A 25,188-nucleotide genomic window follows, 5' to 3' on the forward strand; every position below is an offset into this window, starting at 1 on the left:
CGATGGCATTAAACAGTAATCATCATAAGGTATAGAAGGTATAGGTCTTCTGCAAATGGCTCAAACAGCCCACCAGACCTGTTCTACCAAGCTGAAATTTTCTCTTACCGAGGTAACTTCAGGGTTAACCCTGGATTTTCGGTCCTACGACGCTGGTTCACTTCTTACCAGGATAAATCACCACAGTAACTCATGCTGAACAGACTCATGCTTGGTACTATAACTGTTTTATCCAGAAGCAGCTTTGGTAGATCTACACCAAAGTAGAGTTGGGCCAGTCATCTGGTGTATTGGTGAATGCTAAGAGCAGAAGTGAAGCAACAGATGCTCAAGCACAAGCACAACGTGGTAGTCCACAACGATCATAACAATGGTACTGTTGGACCATTGTATACGCTTGCATGACAGGGTTTCCACTTAAACCACTGGCTTACTGTTTACACCCCAATGGTGTTCTCTGGAGGCCGTTTTCAAAAGTTTGCGTTTTAGGTCAGCTTAAACACCCTTTTCATGTAAACACCAGGCCAGAATACAATACTATGGCGTTTCACCTTAAAACTGTTGTCGTTTAAACAGCCCCTTAGCCCTTTTAGCATTTAGCCCTGTATTTTAGCCTTTAGCTTGTGCTCTATCTCCATCCTGTTTACCTTTCTTCTGCTCTTCTGTCCTTTTTCTGTCTGACAGTTAGGCTCCAGTGTCCACCTTCACTACAAAATTAATCACAGAAATTGTTTTCGACAGAGAAAAACACAGATTGCTCTTCTCACTCCTAAACTTCATCAGCTAGCGTGGTGTTGCCACAGAGCAGCGATCCCCAACTTTTTTTATGCCATGGACAAGTTTAATGTCAGACAATATTTTCCGGACTGGCTCTTCTTCTGTCTCTTCACTGGCTCTTTTACCCTGCCTAAAATAACTTTCTAAAGATGTTTGTTTTTGACCATTTTGCTAGCTGGGGGGGATTTGGCATCAAGAATGAGTCATAGACGGGTATGACAGAGAGAGATTCTGGTCATTTTTTTAAATAAGACATTGTTCAGAATGAGATAATAAATCAAACTAAAATAATGTAAGTTGAGTATTTCTTATTTGCGGCCCGGTACCAATCGACCCGCAGATCGGTACAGGTCCACAGCCCTGGGGTTGGAGACCACTGTCAGAAATCAATCCAGCCATGCTCAACCTGATCAGAAAATTAAGAAGTGTCAATCAATCAATCAATCAGTCAATCAATCAATCAATCAATCAATCTTTATTTGTATAGCCCTAAATCATAACGACTGTTATCTCAAGACACTTTCCAAAATCATTAACAGGTCTGGAGCTGTTAATGTTCACAAATTTTAAGTTGCATTTTGAAATAACCTATTAATAGTAATCTTGGCCCTGATAATCTTATTATAAAGAGTGAATTATAATCAGGAAAAGATCACCTATAAACTCCTCACAGCCTCTTTAACACAAGAAAATAACAACAACAACAACAATGTGTAAAGACTGCTGATGAAAAAATCAGCTGCTAAAAGCTACAAAAAATGCATCAAAAGCAAAAGTTCTACACATAAAGAAATGAAACAAATTCAAAACATGCACTTCTTTTGGCTTTATGCTGCTATTTTTTTTATCAATTTGATCCAATTTGTGACTTCTGCAGCCAGTTTCTGATCTGTTTGCAGGTATACAGGTTTTTGTGAATTTGCACCATGTCTGTACTTTCAGTCTATTTCAGTCAGTTTCCCCTGTCAGCCATGGGAGTGTGGTTGGCTTTCCTTCTCAAAGCAAAGTATTTCTGTCTAATCACATGAAACTGGAGATTATTTAGATTGTTTTCCAAAAGAATTTGGAACCACAGCACCGTAGCAGGCAACTCAAATCAGAGAGTTCCCACCTCAGAGGTCTGCCTACAGCTGAATCTCTATCCACCCACTTTGACTCGTTCTGCTTTTCTAAATTTTGTTTTGAGGCATTCCTATAACTCAATGTCCCTTAATTCTTTCCAACCAAGTTCAAACTCTCCTTCTATTTTTGTTCCTGCTACCTAATAAGCTGGCAATTATCTTTTTTCCAACTACTCGGGGTGAGAAGCGGGGGAAGATATGCTGGAAGGCTGGAGAGTTAAAAGACTGTATGAAGATATGAAGAGATAAAGCCAACAACAGATGGAGAGGGAAAGGGAAAAAAAAGAGGCAGGTGGTGAGGGAAAGAGAGGAGTAAAAGAGGGTTGATGGGAACAGAAGAGTTCACTTCTGGCTCATTCTATCAGATTAGTAGCAGCAGGTCTCTGGCTAACAAGCCTAGACTCATACAGCTCACAGCTCTCATCTTATCCAGCCTCCAGTTCTGACTCAAACCCTGTCCTTCACAGCCCCCAAAACTCAGCCCATCTCTGACCCAGCATGCTCCTCCTGTACACTGCCCTCCTCTTAAACCCAGAGTGAATGTAAAGACTCCAAACAGATCCCCAGACACACTGCTGCAGAATAAATAATGTTAGTATCATCATTTCCCTTTGAATCCACCTGAGACGAGCAGGCCTACGTTTTATATCCACATAATGAGTCAGCTCTGTAACACCAGATGATATAATATATAATAATGACTCTCAGGGCAGTTACATCTGCTGACCTCTCCTGGGAGCTCAGTGCAATTATTTACCCAGTGGAAATTCTTGGAGCACGCCTAATGCAGCGTAGGAAAAAGAAGACGGAGCTTACTTGAGTTATTTTCAATTAGAATAAGATCATTTTGTGGGAGAAGGGCAAAACTGGAAAGGTTTTTTTTTTTTTCTTTTTCCAGGGACTTGACTGAACTGATGCTTATTTGGTATGATTAATAAAGTGCCAAGAGAGTCTAACCTCGCCTTTTAAGCCCCTATCCTCATAGCTGTCAAGTCCAGTTTTGGCCAGGAGTCTACTGTATTTTACCCTATCCAATTATGATAAGGAACTGTTGTTGGGTTTTTTTACCCTTTTTTTTGCTTTTGTTTGATGGAAATTTGCACTGAAGTTTGTGGATCGCTTTGCTTGTTGTTTTTCTGTAAGAAAGAATGATGGAAAGTTAAAATGTATGCTGGCTGACAGTATATTTTATTTATATTTTATTTTATTTATTCATCAATTTGTTTTTTGTAGGTTATTTGTATTTTTCTTATGTATGTATATATATATATATATATATATATATATATATATATATATATATATATATATATATATATATATATATATATATATATATATATATATATATATATATATATATCAGGTTAATCAGGTTTATTAGGTTTATACATTTAAGGTTTACAATTGCACAATAAGAAGGCGTTGTAACTTTTTTTCACAGAATAGTCACCTACCGTTTTCTCTGTGTGTAATAAAATGTTACTATTCCTGGTCCAAACGTGTAATAAATGACAACATTTCTGGGGCTAATGGTGGAGGTTGAGGTCTGCAGCCAGATTCTTCTCACAAAGTTGGATTTTAAGTCTTGGTTTCACGTGTGTTGATGTATGTGCAGTGTGTTGTTTCTCTATATAAATATATCTATATGACTGCAAAGTGAGTTCTTGACGACGTCATCAGGTTTTCCCCACTTACCTCGAAGCCTCTGGCTGTGTTAGCCGCTTTGCCTCAAGTGAAAACAATGTTTGTGTCTACCTTTGCAAGTCATACTGAATAGAAAACATACTGTAGCCTAGCATGTTGGCATACCTACTGTAAAAGACTACACTTGAAACACATCAAAAATAAATATTGCACATCTATTGAAGGTAGAACACGCTCCCCAACCTCACACAAACTTGACCTTGAACCTATGGACTATGACTTGTTTGAAGTGTACGCTGTTTATAAAACAAGCCAAAGACCTGTAACATACAAACTACTTCAGGATGAGTACTCACAGTAGATAAATGTCAAGCACTGATGTTGCTTGTGTTTCAATGTGGCGTGCAGGATGTGAGTCCCTTAAACCCAGAGGTGATAAACTCTAGTTCTGTGATGCTGTGCTGGTTGTGCGTTGCTCAGGTTGAGTGGTTATAAGCCACCAGTATGTATAACTACATTTAGCCTTTTTACAATCCCAGGAGCTGTGAATGGAAATCTTTTCTTTGCTCTCTTCATTAGTTGTATTTCTGAAAGCTAATGTGTGTGTGTTTTTTGTTTGATAGGTCCATCTCTGGTCAACGTTTTGAAGAAGGACTGGGCCTCTCCAAACAGCATCGCTCTCTCCTGGCAGCAACCAGAACAAACAACTCTAACCATCCTGGAGTACGAGGTCAAATATTATGAGAAGGTACAGATAGCTCTTTTTATTGCTCTGTTTTTGACAAAATGTGTTATTGCATATAATAAGAGCCACATTCACCAGGCATGTGAAGATAGAAATCTGATTTCAAGACATAACATGACAAAAAAAGAGCTTATTGAGAGTAATGAGCAACGATGGCAGACAGTTCAAGTGTTCTTGATGGGTGTATTGACAGAAGTTATAAAACTTTCAAGAAACCTACTAAGAAAATGTTGCTGGTTGTATAAAAGCAACATAACTTGTGTCTTGGCTGACCTTGTTAAGGATTTTCTCAAAGCAATTAAAAAAGGAAGAATAAATAAAGATCATGAAGGTGCACAGAATATAGAAAGGGTGCTTCATTGATTTATGTTTTGTTAATTTATTTGAAAAGCAAAAGACATTTCAAGGATTTTATGTTTAAAACAAGAAAACTTGGATGAGGACCAACACACAGCTTGATGGTCCAGCATGTTATTCAACTCCAGCCACAGTGCTGTTGTTCAGTTTTCCTGTGGGTCAAAGAAAGCTAAAGGTCCACTGTTAAATCCTGCCAAGAGATGTTAAAGATGATCAGAATTTAAAAATCTAGGTGTTAGTGCACGTGTACTCTGATGTACAAAGTGATTGTCCTCACAACATTTAATGCTTTGTTTGGATTGAGAATGGTGAAAATGAAAATAATGAGCATCAGATAAGGGTTTTAAGATGCGCAGCAAAAAAATTCAGAACTGTTCAGTACAGGACAGTAGGGAATACAACAACGTACTCATGCATGAGTGAAAAAATTAAAGAAAAAAGAAGAAATCTAGGAAACTTTCACAGTGATTTTTCCAAAGCAAATGAAACACAGTTGCAGAAGTTGCATGATTAAAGAACTTTAAATGTCCAAGTGTGCAGCAAAGGACAGATTACAATCGGTTTGAAGCTGAATGGGCAATTCAGTTTTATCTTTTTTGCATAATTTTCTAAAAAAAAAAAAAAAAAAAAAAGAGAAGAAGAAGAAGAAAAAAATTGCTGTTTCTCATAAAACATTCTTTTCCCAAGGTTTATTTCATTTTTCAATAGGGCTGAAACACCTTCAGCACTCCTTTCCTTTTAAGAAAGTTTATAATAACAGTCATAGTAGTGTGTGTGTGTGCAATAATACACACCTTTCCTCAAGGAGATAAATAATTCTATCAGTGTAATAGATTTTTTTTCCTGTTTTGATCATTTTTCTTTTTCCCACAGGAAAATGAGCAACTGAGCTACTCATCCACACGCACCAGGGCTCCCAGTGTGATCATCTCAGGTTTAATACCAACGACCTGGTATGTCTTCAGCGTTCGCACCCGCACACCAGCTGGATACAGTTCCTACTCCCCAAAATATGAATACGAAACCACAGGGGACTGTAAGTACCTGCCACCATCTATAATTCCTGTTTCTGGGGAAGGGAACATCTGTTTTCATGTGATGACGTGTGTTTGTTGCCTACATGAGGTGATAACAGTCTTTTTAGAGCAGCACAAGATAGAGACATTCCAAGCATAGTGCTGCATTTAAAGCGACTGGAGAAAAATTTAACTGTGAAGTAAATCCTGGTTTGGTCCCAGTTTGAGTCGGACTAATATATAAAAGGGCAGGTTCCTTTCGGTCAACTCTATCAGCACAGTAATAGTTTGTAACAAGGCTAACACAGACCTTCCCTTTTTGCATTAAAAAAAGGTTGTTACACCATACCAAATGTCACTGTAAAATAACAGTAAATCACAGGCAACACTGCTGACATTATTTTAACAAAATTTTACAACAAAGTAATTTTTGTTGTAGTGGCATTTTGTGAGTGAGGAGGGAACGTAGTGGATATGAGACCATGCTGTACATTGAGATTTTGCAGAGGGCACCGTCTGTCTGTGCACCAAATAAACTACTCCTCAGTAGTTGTGTTAAAAAAGGGAACAGAAAAAAATAAAAACAATCCAAAGTTGCAGCAGCGGACAGACAGCTGGTGCATGCGGTGGAGCATGAACAGTCCGTCCATGCATTGGGGCACAAATAAGTGGTTTGATCAGTGTAGAACAGACAGTCGCTCTACGTGGCGGAGAACTGACAGCTGGTGCATGTGGTGGAGCACAGACAGGTGGTCTGATCAGTGGAGAACAGACAGCCAGTCCATAGAGCAAAGCACAGACAGCTGGTGCATGGGGTGAAGCACAGACAAGTGGTTTGATCAGTGTAGAACAGACAGCTAATCTATGTGGCAAGGACAGCCTGTCTACGTGGTGGAACACAGAAAGCTGGTCCATGTTGCAAAGCACAGACAGCCTAGTACAGACAGCTGGTGCATGTGGAGGAGCACAGACAGCTGGTGTATGCGGTGGAGCATGGACAGCCGGTCCATGCAGCTGAGAAATGACAGCAGAGTACAGACAGCTGGAGCATGTGGTGGAGCACAAATAAGCGGTTTGATCAGTGTAGAACAGACATCTGCTCTATGCAGCGGAGGACCGACAGCCTGTCTATGCGGTGGAGAACAGACAGGTGGTCCGATTAGTGTAGAACAGACAGTCGCTCTACGTGGCGGAGAACTGACAGCTGGTGCATGTGGTGGAGCACAGACAGGCGGTCTGATCAGTGGAGAACAGACAGCCAGTCCATAGAGCAAAGCACAGACAGCTGGTGCATGGGGTGAAGCACAGACAAGTGGTTTGATCAGTGTAGAAATGACAGCCAATCTATGTTGCAAAGAACAGACAGCCCGTCTACGTGATGGGACACAGATAGCTGGTCCATGTTGCAAAGCACAGACAGCCGAATACAGACAGCTTGTGCATCCGGTGCAGCACAGACAGCCTCTGCTCCCTGCAGTGTACCAACTAATGTGTCAGCATTTTATTGGACAACAGGGTCTTGTATCCGCTGTGTTTCCTTCTCACTCAAGTTAACAAAACACAGAAATACTTTGCTGTACAACAGTGGTAAAATACTGGCAGCTGGGTTGCCGGTATTTTACTGATACTTTACAGAGACTTTTTTCTCAGTGTTGTTTTTAAACGTGACAGGATTTTACTGTTGAAATGTCATCACAAATTTACAGTAATTGGCTGCAATGTTGTTGCAGCAAAGGCTGTTACTTCCTACACCAACACTCTCGCTTTGACCGGACCCAACACTGAAAGGAATGAGCTCAAACTTAATATGACATGCAACTTTTTTGTTGTTGTTGTTGTTTTCTTTCTTATGTCATGCTCTGACTCAGTAGTGTCACACATAGAGGATTCAAACAACAGGCAGCAGTTCAGGGTCAGATATAGTTTATGTAGCCTGGAGCAATGCTTAAGGCAGTCACTGCCAATGGCACAACAGCAGAGACATGATCCCACCAACGGATGCAGTCATGGCAGGATTACAACTCAGGTTTTGGATGGTGGATGGATGAATGATGGGTGGCCTTGTTGCCAGAAAAGTAGGTTTTGTTATAGTCAGAATTTCACTGTTTAAACAGGTTTTGTGATGTATGAAGTTAGCATTTGTATCGACAATCTGACACTATAACAACAGTCGAACACTATTGTCTTGATGTTTGTTATATTCTGAATCAGTGTGTATTTGTGCGTCTCAGTAGCAGCCTCATTGTGAGTCCACTCATAAAATACAAAGGTCCAGCTGCCTTTTTATGTTGGGTCAGGTATTGTTGAAGGCTGATTTGGCTTCACAGTGGCCCTCTTACCTTCCAAAGCTGCAGAGCTTTATCTGAGGATCAGACGCTGCTTGGCCAAGCCTTTGTACTGCTGGCCTTTTATCTGAGAAAGAAAAGGCAGATTTGGCCCCTGTCGCTCTCTCCCTCCCTGTCAGTCTGCCTGTCTGCTGTCACTCACTGTCTCATTCACTCCTTTTTTTCATCCATCTGTATTTGTCTGCCACTTTCTCCTCTCTGTCTCTCATGTTTGTCTTTATCTCTCTTCTGTCATCCGTTTCCTCATCTTTCTGCTTGTGTTCTCCATCCTGTCCTCTGCTGCCTGTCTCTCCACCCTCCTTACACACACACACCCAACACACACACAGACACAGCTCATTACAGCAGCGTCGGTCCAATATGTCTGCTTAGTTAGTGATGTGAAGAGTGTGTGAAGCTGACGGCTGGGAGAATTGTCTTGTGTGATCTGGCCACCGCCACTTTCACTCTCCCCTCCCTCTGAGTGGACTGTAATTACTTTTATCCAGCCACACACACACTCACGCACACACGCACACACCAGAGTCTTAACACCCTACACGCATGCTCTTGACTTAACATCAACACGCCCAGATACTGTATAAGTCTCACTCATTTGGCGAGCTACCATGCACTATGATCACCAATTTATATTCATTAAGCGTGAAATATTATAGAAATAATTTTGGTAATAGCAATCATCTTTCAATTATCTCAGATTCGTTAGCCTCGTGACAAGACACAGAAAAGGGAAAATCATGAATATCAAATGGGACCAATTTAACCAAATGATCATGGACTAAATCACAATTTCATGAATGAATAATATTAATTAAACAGCAGCCGCCGTATGAATCATTCCAGTATGAAAGCTGACCAAGAGTTTTTACATAACAAAGAGCTGTTCTAAACCCTCTTGGTTGTATGTGTCATGAGTATGCATGCTGAGTGTATGGGGCGGTAATAAAAGGAGAAACTAAAGAGGTTGTTGAATGAAAATAATCCCGTCTCTCTCCTCATTTCCCATTTTCATCATCCTATCCTTTATTTTCTCCCTTCAAAAACTACTCCCTCAATGCCCTCCCTTTTTCAATCATCCCCTGTTACTTTTTATACTTTGCATTCCATGAAACTTCATCCAATCCATGCTCATTAAAAACGACACCCTCCTCCAGCATCAGACATGGCTTCAGACCAGGGCCAGGTGTTGGTCATCGTCACAGCAGCCGTCGGTGGATTCACGCTCCTTGTTATCCTCACGCTCTTCCTCCTGATCACTGGAAGGTAAGAGCCCTCCACCTTTACTTTATTAAACAAGCGACTTCTTTGTTTGTTGAAAGTGATGTGTAACTGATAAAAAACAACCAGTCATTGGTCCTTGTTCATTGCTTCATCATTAAGGATCAGTTTTCCCTGGTATTTTTTTTGTTTGTTTGTTCTTGTTTTTTGTCTTTTTGTGCTCCTTTGTTTGTTTTTTAAGTACTCGTTGTTGGTGGTGGTGGTTTTTCCTTTTTATTTGCTTCAAAAGTTATGGTGACCAGTGAGTGTCAGATGATTTGCAAAAGCCACAACACAAATGCGAAAGCAAAACACAAATGCAAGAGCAAAAACGTGTGACAACGTGAATGCAAACACCACAACACAACGGAAGTGCTGCACCCCTGCTGTTCAAAGAGGTTTTCCTAACAGGCACAGAAAAGTTGAGAAAGTTAAGAAAGTAAGTAAATGACTTTCTTTTTTAACTTCAGCCGTGCTAAATAAAGCTTTGTAGGGGTCTCACCTTGTAATATCCTCAGTAGTTCTTATATTTCTCTATTTACCGAAAAATATATCGTCTCATATTCAGCTTTATGAATCAAAAATGTTAGCATTAAAGCTATATTGATCAAAGCTCAAGGTTAAAAAAGAAACATTCATTGACATACTTTCACAATTTTTCTGTATCTGTCTGGATAACTATCCTCTTAACTTCCCTTGTGTGGTTGTTTGCATGCGACACCTACCAGCCCCTGTAAATAGTGGTCTAACACAGTGGTTCTCTAAATACCTCTGGGGGTAGGTGAGGGCACTGCAAGGGGTACACAAGATTCAAAAATGTATATTCAAAAAAGAGCAACCAAACAAAATTCATTTAACACTCTTTATTCCATCAGTGTTTGTATCAAATTTAAGTTTAGGGTCATAAACTGAGTATTAAATCCAGTAAGTTATTCAATTCCATTGTAACCACCTTAAAAACAAGAGTCTCCCTCAGTCCAGGCTATTAAAAGAAAAAACAACATCATGGTTGAAGCGAAGAAGCAAAGCTGCTGCAAATACAAAGGGACACGCACTGAAACATGTAAAACTGGCAAAATTCTGTCGGTATATGTGCCAGTATATGGTTTGAGAATTGATTTTGATACCAAAAAGGGCATTTTGTGTTGACAGGTATTTCTATGTGCACAATTCTTTCCTTTTTAACTCGTCTTTAGTTGTTTTTATGTCGTAGTTGATGTAGTTTTAATGAGTTGTGCTGGGATGGTCACCATTTTCAGGGTTAACAATAATGTTATTGTTAAAATGAATATTTCATAAATCAGGCACTAATAGAACAGCGCTGTGTTTCACATCCTTTTTCCTAATCTAAACTGCTTCGTACTTGTCAAGGAGTACTTGGAAGAAAAAAACATTTCACAGGGGGAACATCACTGGAAATAGTTTGAAAATAAAGTTTCATTAGCTCTGCTTGGTAGATGACTGGTGGGACATAGCCACTAACGTTACACATTACAGACATGTCTCAGAGCACCAGGCTGTCAGCTGCCCTAAATATAGACAGCTACTGAATGATGGTACAAACTTAAAAAGTTTGCTTTTGTCGTGTTTTAAACAACAGCGCTACACGACTGTTGATAAATATCTTACCTTGTGGCGTTGTATCCAGTAAAAAGTTGTCTTGAACAAAAAATGTGTTCAATCTGATCTCTTTTCATTTCCAAAACAAAAATACCATGTCGAATGTCATGTCTTTACAAAAGTGTGTGTGTCAGACTCCAGGTCAATAGGTGGTGCTGCAGTCCCATTAAGACAGATCTTCCGCACAGCAAGTTTAACAGAAGTGTTGGAAATGAGATTTGATTTCGAAAACTTTAAGATCCAGTTTGCTAAATATAAAGAGTTATACTAAAAGTTATTTTAAACAATAAACTTCTAAGGAATACAGTGAGTCCTTTGGAGGGAGAACGAAAAGTAACATACGCAAAGTAAAAACATCCAGAGCAGGAATTAAATAACTCTGCCCTTAAAGTCATTTTGAAGCTGAGCGTGTGCACAGGTATGTGATTGTGTGAGGCAGAAAACTTTATTATAGAGCAGAAAAAAACTAAAGTTAATTTCAGAATGATGATGTTGAGAGGGCAAAGGAATAAACAAGCCCTCCTTTTATCCTCAAGTAACTTAAAATAAAAATGAAGCCATTGGCTGCATCAAATAATTCATATTCTCTTACTCTAAGATTTTTTCCCGGCAGCAGTTTCAGCAGCTTTATTTAATCAAAAAGAAGGAAGTGATTGTTTTTAGGACTTAATGAGAGGGAAATCTACTGCTGGGTAAAAAGTGAGGGAGTTTTAGGAACACAGAAGTTTCTTTCCGTGCTGAGTTAAGGAGTATGAAGATGAACGGGAGTAGCTTACACTGGAGTAACTGGTCTAAGACTATCTCTGCTCCAGTTGAATGAGGCTATCATTCACAGGCTAACCCCCAAAAAAGGAACTTTTCCATGAAAAGTTAACCCATTTCCCATGTTTGGCTTCAGGTCACGTAATTGCATATCAGAAAGACAGCTATACCATGGCACTGTCGGGGTATCCATCAAGACCTCGGTCTCCTGGAGACAGGCCTCGGCTAGTGTTATCAGGGCAGCTGATTTGAAAAAGTTAGCCTAAGGAGACAGAGCTGAAATATTCATCTGAAAGAGACCGTCTGTGACCCTCTGCTCTGAGGTTTGCAGCTGACCTGGATGTAACCTCTACGTCTACTTCTCCAGAGTTCTTGATGATGAAGAAAAATTCATTTGAATGGTGTTTTTTTTTAAACTTTGATACTCAAAACTTTGACCAGTAAATAATGACAACAGTCTTTTTTTGTGTCTGATTTTAAAGGTAGGGATTTTTCTACAGAAATGAAATTACAGGAATAATCTTGCTCAATCCTCTCCTATGGGCCTCTATACATGAGTGTCAGTGTCTGTGTCTGCCTTAATCCCTTCCTCTGCCTGGATGCTGATGTTTTAGTTGTATCAGGACGTTTCTCGGCAGAGAGTTACATCGGCCAAACACAGTATGCTCAGTGTGCAAGTGACTGTGCGTGTGTTGTTAAAAGTGAGTTGAAGAAGCTAGCCTAAGTAGCTTCAAAAGTGAATGTAGCACAGAGCAAGAAAAACACAACCAAAGAGAAACAAAATGCCAAACAGATGAAACTTTTTATTAAATGAGAGTGAAGCTTATAACCAACACTTTTTACTCTAGTATGAATTGCTCATCATCAACATCTTTCGATAGTCATTATGTGGACTGTGAGGACTATCTAAGTGATCTTGAAATGTGCCTGTTCGTAATCCAAACTTTGAAATGAGATTATCAGCACCAATAATACAGGTTATATCAGCTGGCCGATATATCGGGCCGATATTTGGACATTTGTGTCTATCGGCCATCGGCCGTATTTTCTTTTAAAAAGCCGATTTTTGATCCGTTGTATAAAATGACGCAATTTTTGATCAGGCACAAAAAAGATGAGCACCTCAAACTTTTGGAACCACTTGGATACATTACATACTTTTGTTCAAATTATATTAATAAGTTTAAATTTCTTTTTTGACATTTTAAGAAGAGTGTGAATGTTTACTACTGCTTGTTACATTGTGTGTTTACTCAGACAAAATATTTCATTGTTTTGAAAGCTGAATAAATGTTCAGAGGACTGGACACGACTTGTTGTAATAGATTTCTTTTAGTTGCTCAGAAATTGCTGCGTTTCACAAAAATGTGATAAATATATATTTATTTAACAATCGGTCTGAATATCAAATTGGAAAAATCGGCTATGCATATCGGCATCGGCTGCCTAAATTTGGAAAGCATCGGCATCGGCATCGGCCCCCCAAAAACCCATATCGGTCGCCCTCTAGTCTGAGTCTCTATGACAACATCACGCCAACTGACAAAGTTAAGAAGTAAGAAGAGAGATCTGTGTTTTTCTCTGTTGAAAAAGATTTCTGTGATTAATTTTGTGCTGATGGTGGACACTGGAGCCTAACTGTCTGACAGAAAAAGGACAGAAGAGCAGAAGAAAGAGAAACAGGAGAGAGAGATAGAGCACAAGCTAAAGGCTAACACAGGAGCTAATCTTTTTGTGCTAATGTTCATTCCAACCCACAGTCAGCAGTTATTCTGCAGTGGTCTGTTCAAACTTGAGAATCTATCAATAAAATGAAGAGTGAGGTTACGTTAGCTCTGATTGGTAGATGACTGGCAGGACATAACCAGGATTCACTAACGTTACACATTACAGACATGTCTTAGAGCACCAGGCTGCCAGCTGTGCTAAATATAGACAGCTACTAAACTATAAACAAACAGACAGTGTTTACTTGTTTCACGTTAGTCTACAGATAAGTTGGAGCACCGGGCTGCCGATAGCACTACGTATAGCCAGCTGCTATAACGTTTGCTTGATGTCACGTTTCAACCTGTAGCACTACGTAACTGTACTGATAAATAGGTAGCAGGTAGTAGTCCAATCAAAACAGACCCTCCCCATGGCATCTTTAAGATGTTAAGGCCTAGTGAGTTAGACTGACTTATCCCCTAACAAATATATTAATATATAACACAAATGTCAAAGTACAGATGTTACTTTTGATCATCAACGTTGTGATGTTTGCTGAAAAGTTTGAGTCACACCCATGAAATGGTAACAGCAACACAGTTACCTCCAGCTCCCAGCAGGGGGTATGCATTTCTTCCTTACCGTGTTGGGCTGTTGGTGTATGAGCTGTTATGTGTAATGAGACTCAGCTTTGCTCCAACGAAAGCATAATGGCTCATTTGAACGTTTGCAGCCAACCCTATGCACAGCGAGGTTCTTGGCTCAGCAGCACAGTTTGTAGAGCATTCAAGTCTCTGAGCGTGCATTTGTGAATTAGACAATGTCTTTATGGTTCATTTGTGAAGGTTTCCAAGCGCAGAAGCCAAAAAGTCCTTTAGGGGATCAGACCCTCGGTGTGAAACTCTGCTGGTTGAGACAGAACGTCCATGAGGGAGCAGAGATTCACAGATGTGAGGAGTTAAGTAACAGGCACGCTGCATGAACTAAATGGTTAGTTTTTTGATTTTTTTTAAATGACAAAGAATTTGAGGCAGAGGAGTCAGACTTTACATTTTTTTCTTGTTATTTGTTAACATGTCAGTGTGTGTGGGCAGCTCTATGTTCCAGCTTTATTCATCAAAAACTCATTTAATGTCAGAGCTAAAGTGAGACCTTTATGCTTTTGGTGTTCTGGCACTAGAAGGACCCTTTTTTATCATCTAAATCCAGCAAAAAGCAGCCGCAGTGGTGGTTGGAGTGTTTTTTGACTCCATCACGATTTGTCAAGTCTGCAGTCCCTCTGCCCTGTGTAGGAGGGACTCTCAGTCTCTTTCAGTTTCATAAAAGCTCCAAATGTACTTGAGCTGCCAGAGAAAGATGAGCGCATTCAGTCACTCGGCTCCCATAGATGTGAGGTTGTACAACTCAAGTGAAGATATAAGAGCACCAGCTGTATGTAGAGTTTTAGCACCTGGCCGTTCTCAAGCTAAATGCGTCTGTGTTTGCTCGTGCTCATGCAAAATCTGTCGGGGAGGAATTTTAACCAGAGCAAAGCTGTCAAGTTGCACAGATGCAGCCTGGAGTTCCAGAGCTTGGCTGTGTATTTAATTGTCTGCCAGTCTGTGAAACTCCTCGATCTTCTTCCCCACGTTTCCTTAAATCCTGCCATTCTTTCCGCCCTCTGTGAGGTGACTGTGAGAGATGTTAGGCCAAGAGAGGAGTGGTTTTTGAATAACACTGATGCGCTGATTAGAGCTGTAGGCAAGGTTGCTTCACTGGAGTTTGTGTGCATGTGCTGTCGTGCAAAGTGCACGTGAATATGTTCGGTGACAAAGCTCAACAGGCCAGAGATCAGTGGAGGGAGCCAAGGTCTTTGTGTGTGATAAGTGTCTTTGTGTATCTGTGTGTGCGGCTTTTTTTCAACATGAAAGCCTCGGAGACAGAGGGGGAGGCGGATAAAGGGGATCAGAGGATAGGACTGCAAAAGACTGATAAAGGCACATGCCACCATTTCTTTAATGAACAGCTTGACCCCATCAGCAGAGGTCAACAGTAGCTTTCCAAATCCCCTTCTTGTCCTCTCTGCCAGTGTTACCCACCAGTGTTATCAGCCCTGTCTATCAGTGTCCAGGATCCCACTGACTTCACTTAGCCCAAGCACAATCTGGCAACCCGCGGCACATGGCCCTCTGACACCTGCTCTAATCTGGCAACCTGGATTATGTTAAGTCTTCAAAGAGGAGGCGGCTCATATGATCACAAACACCAACACTCTCAAACACACATTTTCACACACAGTCTCTTCACACAGCTCAGGCAGTTTCACTCCTGACTGCAGCCTCTATTGTTGCATCATTTAGCCACTTTACTTGGCCACAGAGCGCTCTCTAATGTGGGGGAGGCTGTTTTTGTTGATTAGAGGAGTTAGTGAAGCAGCAGCAGTGCCTCACATTAGACTGGAGATAGGCATTTTGCAGATGAAAAAGAAAACAGTTCACTAATGAGGGCACTCCGGACTTTTTGGTATTTATTCAAATTCTTGACAACGTTTGGTTCACATAATATTTTCTGACCAGCTGAAACTCTCTAACATCATAAGGCATCCTAGCTTATGTGAGCATGTAGTTTTATAATGTGTTGATTCAGTGAAAAGCAGATTGGGTGGGATTTGTAGCCTGATGTTGCAGCACTCAGGGCAGCACTGGCTCTTGATAGTTCAAAGTTTCAGGAAAGTGTGCAGAATCTTAGGCCATGTTAACACGAAGACTCCCGCTAAGATTCTTCTTTTGCATTATTAAAAGCCACACACGTTTACATGAGGACGCCGTGGAAACGATACACGTTCATAAGACTCCAAGAGGACAAATCACAACGATGTAGTGGCCATGCCAGGCCAGTAGTTGGCGATGTGGAGTTGTACTGAAGTGGCACCGTTAAATCACACGCATGCGCACTAATGCTTTCCAGTTTAGACAGCCTTTAATGAAGGAGAAGAAGAAGCAAATGTAGTCTCTATAAACAACAATGGCGAGCGAATGTATGAAGACGCAGGACTTTTTTCTCTGGACAGACGACGAAGTTGGGCTGTTATTAGACATTGTGCTGAATTACAAGCCTGCCAGAAGTCAGGAAGATGTCGTTTTATTGTGTGAGACGGTTGGCAATCCAACCTTGAGGTGCATTACCGCCACCAACTGGACCGGAATGGCTTAACTGGAAGTCGTAGCTGCGCACGCAACATTCACCTGAAACTGTGAGTGCACAAGCGGTGACGTTAGCATTTTACCTAGAGCTGAAACAAAACCTCGAATAATTCGAGGTACTCAAGTACAAAAAATGCTTGAGGGATTTTCTCCTCCATATATTGATCTGCATCAGCTGCTTGTCAACAAGCCGCACGTGCTGAGCCCAGAATCAGTCAGAATTTAAAATTTATCACTTGCTTGAAATAAAATTCCATTTGAAAAATAATTGCTGTTTAAGTACGCGAAAATGCGGTTTATCCGAGTAGTCAAGTAGTCGATGTTATTTTCAGTACAGTACTCGAGTACTAAAATATTCGATAGTTGCAGCCCTTGTTTTACCCTGAAATACTCTGCTCTGTGTTTATACGGGGCTGGATGGAGGAGCGTTTTTAAAACTCTTCACTCTGGAGAGCGTTTTCAAAAGTTTCCGCTTTCGGACAAACTGCAACGCGGTCTCATTTAAACGCAAGGCCAAAACGCAACGAAATGATATCGGATTTGACCGTTTTTGGCGTCATGTAAACGCAGCCTTAAAAGATAAGATGGATGTTAGGGTCAGAATTTGGTACAAACAACATGAAACATGACATGCGTCTGTCCCGCCTTGTACCCAGCGCTGGGGGTAACTAGTTTCAAAGTTATGGATTACATTAAGGATGTTACTATTATGGGTAATGATGTAAAGTAACAAATAACACTAAAAATATCGGTACCTACACTACTTAACAAGACTTTACAAATGCTGTTTCTGTGTTACTCAAGCCATTTTTGCCAGTTAGTGGTGCTAGCATGCGTCCTTTGCGTGAGTCTGACTGGGCACTGCTGGATAGAGACTAAGGGGCCGTTTACACGACAACGGTTTTAGGGTGAAACACAAAGATTTTGTTGCATTTCAGCTTCCCGTTTACACGGAAACAGCGTTTCAGTCAACCTAAAACACAAACTTTTGAAAACGGCCCCCAAAGTGGGAATTTTTTTTAAACGCTGCCGACAACGTCACTGTTTGAACAGTAAGCCGGCAGAAACGCTGAAGTCACACTCCACTTCCCACGAGCGCATACAACAGTACAACAGTACCGTTGTTACAATCGTCTCGAACTACCGTGTTGTGCTTGTGCTGCTCAATCTGCTGAATCTGCTCAATCTGCTGACTGTCTTTATGCAAAATGTGCATCTGTTGTCCACTTCTGCTCTTAGCATTCACCAATACACCATTAAGACCGGCTCAACTCTTCTTTGGTGGAGATCTCCCAAAAGTTGCTTCTGGAGAAGACAGTTATAGCGCCACCTGCAGGCCTGGCATGCTTACTACAGCGTTTTCAGTTCTGTGTAAACGCGGATTTTTGTTACTGCGTCTTAGCATTTTCAGATGAAACGTTGTCATGTAAACGGGGCCTCCGTTGTGATGTGCTGCTGGTGAGCACATGCAAAGACGGATAGGAAAGAGGGGAAATGGAAACGGAGAAGAGGGGTTGGGGGGGGTCAGCCAGTGGTGATATTCACATTAAGTCGAACTTACAGCTCGAAAAGACAAAACTATTGGTGTGAAATGCTCTCTATGTCCAGGCAAAAGGCGTCTTTGGGTCCAACTTGGTACTAGCAAGGTGTACCTGGTAAAGTTGCTGGTGAGTGCATGGTAAACATCTCCAATCACTTCATTCGTATTTGATTGGCGATTTCTTAACACAGCCTCTCTGTGAGGGTTACCATGGTTCCACAATTTGTTGGTTGTAATTAATTATTTTTTCCATGAAACTTATTTGTTAACTCAACAGTTGTGATAGTTATGGGGAATAAAATCATTTGTTTCAACCTAACCCTTCAAACCTAAACTAACTCTACATTTCCTCAGTGCCGTCTCATGTGGATGGACTCAGGCTGAGCAGCAGACTTTTGTTCCCCCAGCTTCACCATCTTTATCTCCAGGGGGGAGATGGTATCTCTCATCTGGACCACAGGGGTGTGAGGATCCAGGGCTTAGGGGGGAGGTGGACTTGTCTGGAGTGACAGTCAAGAGAGGACTCCTCTCTGAAGTGACAGTGTGACTTTTAGAGATCTCTGGTTCTGTCTCTGCTCTGTCCCTGATGAAGGTTGAGGTCAGGCCTCTGGGCTTTGCTCTTTTTCTTGCTGTTTGGTCCCAAAGCTTCACTCTGATATACACACCGAGTTTTTCCACATTGCTGACTGGAAAAACGATGTGCTCCTGTTTTCATCACCGTCAATTTGATAAGCTTCACTTGTATGATGAGCTGGCGTTAGTTTAAAGTTTAAGTTCCTTTGTGACATTTAAAATCCATGAAACACAAAGGACACATTGCTTTATACTAGTCGACTAAGTTGAAGGAGGGTTTGTTTTTTATTTTGTTTCATTCAAGCAAAATAAGATATTCAATCTCATCACAACATCCGCCCGAAGAAGAGAGACTCAGTTGTGGCGTTATCAGGCTGAAAAAAAGATTTGTTTAGATTTTAGTAAATCAATCCTGCCCTACCCAGTCTGGAAGCTGAGAAGTTGCATTAGGGAGTAACCTATAGTGGCACTGGTAATCTCATTTTAAAGTGTGGATTACAATCAGGCATATATCGAGAAGGGAGACTTTTTCAAAATCACTTAAAAACTCCTCACAGCCTCTTTAAGATTTTCTATTACAAGCCAAGAATATGAGAAAATGAAATAAAGAATCCATCTCCCCGTGCACAAGGTCATTAATTAAGCCCTCTACTGCAAAATAAATGTTAAAATTCATCAGTGATACAGCCTGTGAGAGAACTCAGAGCACTACTCTTCCTTCATGTAATTAATTTTCATCTCACTGCTCCTCTTAAGCTTTGCCACCTCCACCTGTCACGCACCAAGTGCTCCTGAGCATAGCTTTTGAGCCCATTTGGAAAACGGCGCTGACATTTCTCGCTGAAATACTTAACATCTGGGTAATATGAGCCATGTTCAAATGAAAAAAACCTTTATTGACCTCATGTTTAACTTAAAAGGTAACATAACCTGGAGAATATAGACGACATCCAGTCTTTAACCATGATTCATATCCAGGCAGGCTGTTGCTGACCAGGTATTTAAAAAGGTTTTGATCAGGTTGGGATACATTCTTCTGGTATTCTGGGGTTACAGTCTCTAAAAGGCGTCTTTGGGTCCAACTTGGTACTAGCAAGGTGTACCTGGTAAAGTTGCTGGTGAGTGCATGGTAAACATCTCCAATCACTTCATTCGTATTTGATTGGCGATTTCTTAACACAGCCTCTCTGTGAGGGTTACCATGGTTCCACAATTTGTTGGTTGTAATTAATTATTTTTTCCATGAAACTTATTTGTTAACTCAACAGTTGTGATAGTTATGGGGAATAAAATCATTTGTTTCAACCTAACCCTTCAAACCTAAACTAACTCTACATTTCCTCAGTGCCGTCTCATGTGGATGGACTCAGGCTGAGCAGCAGACTTTTGTTCCCCCAGCTTCACCATCTTTATCTCCAGGGGGGAGATGGTATCTCTCATCTGGACCACAGGGGTGTGAGGATCCAGGGCTTAGGGGGGAGGTGGACTTGTCTGGAGTGACAGTCAAGAGAGGACTCCTCTCTGAAGTGACAGTGTGACTTTTAGAGATCTCTGGTTCTGTCTCTGCTCTGTCCCTGATGAAGGTTGAGGTCAGGCCTCTGGGCTTTGCTCTTTTTCTTGCTGTTTGGTCCCAAAGCTTCACTCTGATATACACACCGAGTTTTTCCACATTGCTGACTGGAAAAACGATGTGCTCCTGTTTTCATCACCGTCAATTTGATAAGCTTCACTTGTATGATGAGCTGGCGTTAGTTTAAAGTTTAAGTTCCTTTGTGACATTTAAAATCCATGAAACACAAAGGACACATTGCTTTATACTAGTCGACTAAGTTGAAGGAGGGTTTGTTTTTTATTTTGTTTCATTCAAGCAAAATAAGATATTCAATCTCATCACAACATCCGCCCGAAGAAGAGAGACTCAGTTGTGGCGTTATCAGGCTGAAAAAAAGATTTGTTTAGATTTTAGTAAATCAATCCTGCCCTACCCAGTCTGGAAGCTGAGAAGTTGCATTAGGGAGTAACCTATAGTGGCACTGGTAATCTCATTTTAAAGTGTGGATTACAATCAGGCATATATCGAGAAGGGAGACTTTTTCAAAATCACTTAAAAACTCCTCACAGCCTCTTTAAGATTTTCTATTACAAGCCAAGAATATGAGAAAATGAAATAAAGAATCCATCTCCCCGTGCACAAGGTCATTAATTAAGCCCTCTACTGCAAAATAAATGTTAAAATTCATCAGTGATACAGCCTGTGAGAGAACTCAGAGCACTACTCTTCCTTCATGTAATTAATTTTCATCTCACTGCTCCTCTTAAGCTTTGCCACCTCCACCTGTCACGCACCAAGTGCTCCTGAGCATAGCTTTTGAGCCCATTTGGAAAACGGCGCTGACATTTCTCGCTGAAATACTTAACATCTGGGTAATATGAGCCATGTTCAAATGAAAAAAACCTTTATTGACCTCATGTTTAACTTAAAAGGTAACATAACCTGGAGAATATAGACGACATCCAGTCTTTAACCATGATTCATATCCAGGCAGGCTGTTGCTGACCAGGTATTTAAAAAGGTTTTGATCAGGTTGGGATACATTCTTCTGGTATTCTGGGGTTACAGACGACTCAAAAACTTTGGTCTCGTCATTGTTTGAATTTTAATGCTTTGAAGGCTGTTCCTTAATGGCATAACAAGAATAAAATCAGCTAAAGAGACTTGTTATTTTCTGTTACTGCTCAGTATTTTTGCTGCCTTATTGGGTCTAGCTGTTGTAGCTTCAGTCTCTATTAATTCGTTGAGAGCCAAAAGTAGAGGTGGGGGATATATCAAATAAACGCGATATATATCGCTGGATGTTGCAAGTGAGAGGACTATATTGCGACTATTAAGTACAAATTCTCACGTAACGTCAGTATGTAACTCTCTTTCAAGTTTCCCTTCCTTCACTTTCTGCTGGTGCTCTCGTCAGTGGTGGGTTTGGGGTTTTCAAACGCGTATTTAAAAATCCAACTGAAGGGTCAGCTTGAAATGTCATACTGCTGTCATTTTTTGCATTAAGGGTTGAATTTAACATTTCTACAGTGATTTGGAGGAGAAATAAGAATACCATGATGTGTATCATGTATCGCAATGTAGCTTAAAATTATTGAGATGTTGGTTTTATACCATATTGTGCAGCCTTAGTCGCAGGTCTAAGCCAAGCAGCAACCTTAAGCCATGAAAAATTCAGCCAGCGCAGACGTCCAAAAAAACTGCAGTCTGTCAAATATCCACTAGAGGCTGCAGAACTAAACCATGTCCACAAAACTCAGTATTAGAAACAGATGGGTGACATCACTAAGACTTTGTAATGTTTCTCGAAATTTTTCCCCAGACTCTTAAAAAAATAGTTGTGTGAGGTTTATCTGAGAATGTAGCAGTAAATTTACTGTGGATGTGTAACTGCAATGGTATTTATGTCATGTGGCCAGTAAGGACTATAGACAGTACAATGTGAACACGGGAAAGAAAAACTAAAAAGGATGAATGAAAACATCCAGAGTTAATCAAGAGGAAGCATTTTTACGACTAGACAAGCAAACTGTTTCCTGTGTTCTTAGCATGGGTCTACAGTGCTTTGTTTGGTGGCTGGGGGTCGCCCCTTGTGGTCCAGTTGCTAAAAAAAGACGCATTGAAATGGTCTCCACAGAGCCAAAACTCATGCTAAAGAGCCCCTCTGGTAGCCAAATGTTTGTGAAATGTCTTTTTGGAAGCCATAGTGCACTTTAATTACCCTCTTGGGAGCCAAAACAAGTGCTACAGTGCCCTGTTGGAATCCAAAATGCACACAACAGTGCCCTCTTGAGAGCCAAAATATGCTTAATTGTGCTCATGGAAGCCAAAATGTTTGCCTAAATGCTGGTTGGAAAACACACCATACTGCCCTCTCAGGTGGTGAAAAAACATGCTTAGATTCCCTCCAAAAATGTGCAGAATTTGGTGCCATTTTCAGTGGCAAAAGTGTGCTGTATCCTTTTTTTTTTTTTTTTTGCCCCTGCCTTTCAAAAGGTCTGCATGGCACTGTCCAGTCATGAAATTATGCACTGCAGTTTTCACAGGTTTTTTGTTTAAAAACAACCCCCCCCACAAAAAAATGGAAGACTTGCTAAGGCCGACATAAAAGGAGTTACAATAATCAAGTCTTGAACTAATAAATGTGTGAATTGCCACACGTGGTCTCAAGGTCGTGCCGATTCAGAAAGGGCTTCACTTTTGCCAAAAGACGGAGCTGAAAAAGTTTTTTCTAACAACAGAACTGATCTGTTTATTAAATTTCAAGCCTTTTTCAAAAGTAACCTCAAGAGAGGAGGGTCAGCCAGAAGCCAGCACACCACAGTTTGTTATAAAAGCATTAGATATTTATGAAGTCCTGAACAAGATTAGAGAAAGGTATTCATAAGATTTTTTTCAATACCAATGCCCTTATCAATCCAATTCTTTATCAATTCCCTCATCAATTCCTCCTGAAGCGAATATAAATGTAATTGGTCCCTGGATCTGGATATCTCTGGGCGCAAATATAGGGAAATACAGAAAAATTGTACATCATGTGATGTTGATGTACCTTTTTGTAACATACTGTTGTCTTAAATGGACCATCCAGTGTCTTGAAGTGGTTATAGCATTATTCTGAGTAGTTTGGAACCTTGCCGTAGTTATGAAGCCGGCCATGAGTCTACACATAACTTTTCTTCCATTTGCCTGTTAGTATATTGACATTTGGAATTTTTAGTATTTTTTTACAAAGTGTAATTGTGATGTGTTTCTGTGATGAAAGTTAAATTTCTATTCTGAAGCCAAAGTTATAATGGTGTATGCTAACTGCTAGCATATCAGTGCATTTTCCCATATATGTTAGCATCAAGCTATTTTCTTTGTATCGTTTTTGGAAAGTAAGGAAATGTATACCATGTTGAATGTACTGAATAGGAATCCTGTGTGAGAGATTAATGAACATGTCTTTGTGAGCTCAGTTCTTCAGGGAAACTTCAACCTGGAAATCTTGAATCAGAGTTTTCTTGGGAAACATTGTCTAACTGCTAAGATAGCTGCAGTGGACTAGTTGGTGTAAGGTATGGCAGCTCCGGCATAATGTAAAGAATCAGTAAGGGAATCACTAAGCTTAAAGGCTAATGAAACCAATGGATTGAAAGATTTCTTAAGGTTATAACTGTAAGTCATCTGCATAAAAAGGAAAAGCCGGGTTATGCTTTGCTTTGTTGTTGTTGTTGTTGTTGTTGTTGTTGTTGTTGTTGTTGTTGTTGAACCCTTTGGTAAATGGTTTTGTGCTTTTACAAATCCAAACTTTATTCTAAGGTTTACAAGCTGAAGAAGTTTAAAGTTTACTTCATCTTTAGCTTTGTTGATGTAAAACAGAGTTCTGTATTGATTCGTACATGGAACACTGTGTTAGCCATACAATCACTGCTAGAAAAGCAACATTAAGTTTAGTTTTGAGAGCAAATGAAGCTATGCAAAGATTCTATTTCAGTAAACAGCTACAGTAATAACTTATAATGACGTGGCTTTGCTTGATAAGTGTTGTCAGCTGTGAGTCAAATTCCCATCTGTTCCCTCTACTTTGCCATGAACAGGATTTTGGGTGTGAGTCTGACAGATTACTTGGTGTTTTCTTCACTTTTTATTTTGGGGTGACATCCAAGCATCTATTTAGATAAATTCTTCTGTGGTCTTTTGCAGATGCTGTCATCTAATCTCTCAGCTTTTCAGACTTTTTGGCAGCAGCTTTTTATCAGTGGTTGGCTGTCGCTGGATGTCTCAGTGCCCAGATAAACTCTTACACAAACACACACAGGCATACACACACTGAAGGGTGAAAGGATCCAGGAATTTTTCCCTTAAATAGCAGCTAAAGGAAGAAGACTCTAAATTTTCTTAGTTTAATGTAGTTTTCTTTTTGAGTTTGTGTAAGTCCATTATTTTAAATTTGTGTCAAATCACATCACCGTCTTCGTTATGATTCAGTTATCTCTTTAAAAGTCAAACTTTTTACCAAGTTCTGATGAATCAACTGCTCAAAAGTTTTCTTTCTGTCTTTGACTTTTCTGCTGTGGCTGTTAAAAACCTTTTCATGTTTTTTTCCATATTTTTAGTCTTGATTCTTGTTCAGTTTCTGACCATACACTCTGATGCTTTCCCAAGCCTGTCATTTGTGTCTACAGCCCCAAGAAAATTGGCATTGATCCACATTTCCATGGCATAAAGTACTGTTTTTATGTTGTATATTGGATTTCTCTGTCTTCTTTTACTTCCTTGTTTCTCCAATCCCCATGTCTGTTTTTCCTTTATGCTTCAATGTGTCACCTCTCTCAAACTTTACATACAACAGCCTTCATACCAACTTTTTAAGTGTTATAGTAATCTATGACCTTGAACTGCAAATTGCAGTTGCGATAATTGCTGTAAATCTGAGTATAAACACACTGCAATTAAAATTGTTGCTTCAGTATGAGCTACTAAAACAACCAACTGAGCT

The 25,188-nt window shown here is 40.3% G+C and overlaps 1 protein-coding gene across 2 annotated transcripts in view; it reads left to right on the top strand.

The window, feature by feature from the left end:
- LOC141807999 (ephrin type-A receptor 6-like) overlaps positions 1-25,188 on the top strand; it is a 293,417-nt gene that overhangs the window by 234,335 nt on the left and 33,894 nt on the right. For both annotated transcript variants that reach the window (XM_074694268.1, XM_074694269.1), the window contains exons 6-8: positions 4,169-4,293; positions 5,521-5,683; positions 9,163-9,271. In XM_074694268.1, coding sequence (XP_074550369.1) covers positions 4,169-4,293; positions 5,521-5,683; positions 9,163-9,271 — 397 coding nt within the window. The remainder of the gene's footprint in view (positions 1-4,168; positions 4,294-5,520; positions 5,684-9,162; positions 9,272-25,188) is intronic.

Source organism: Halichoeres trimaculatus, unplaced genomic scaffold (assembly GCF_033239565.1).
Source record: "Halichoeres trimaculatus isolate MK-OKI-2021-1 unplaced genomic scaffold, fHalTri1.1 fHalTri1_scaffold_19, whole genome shotgun sequence".
Classification (NCBI taxonomy): Eukaryota; Metazoa; Chordata; class Actinopteri; order Labriformes; family Labridae; genus Halichoeres; species Halichoeres trimaculatus.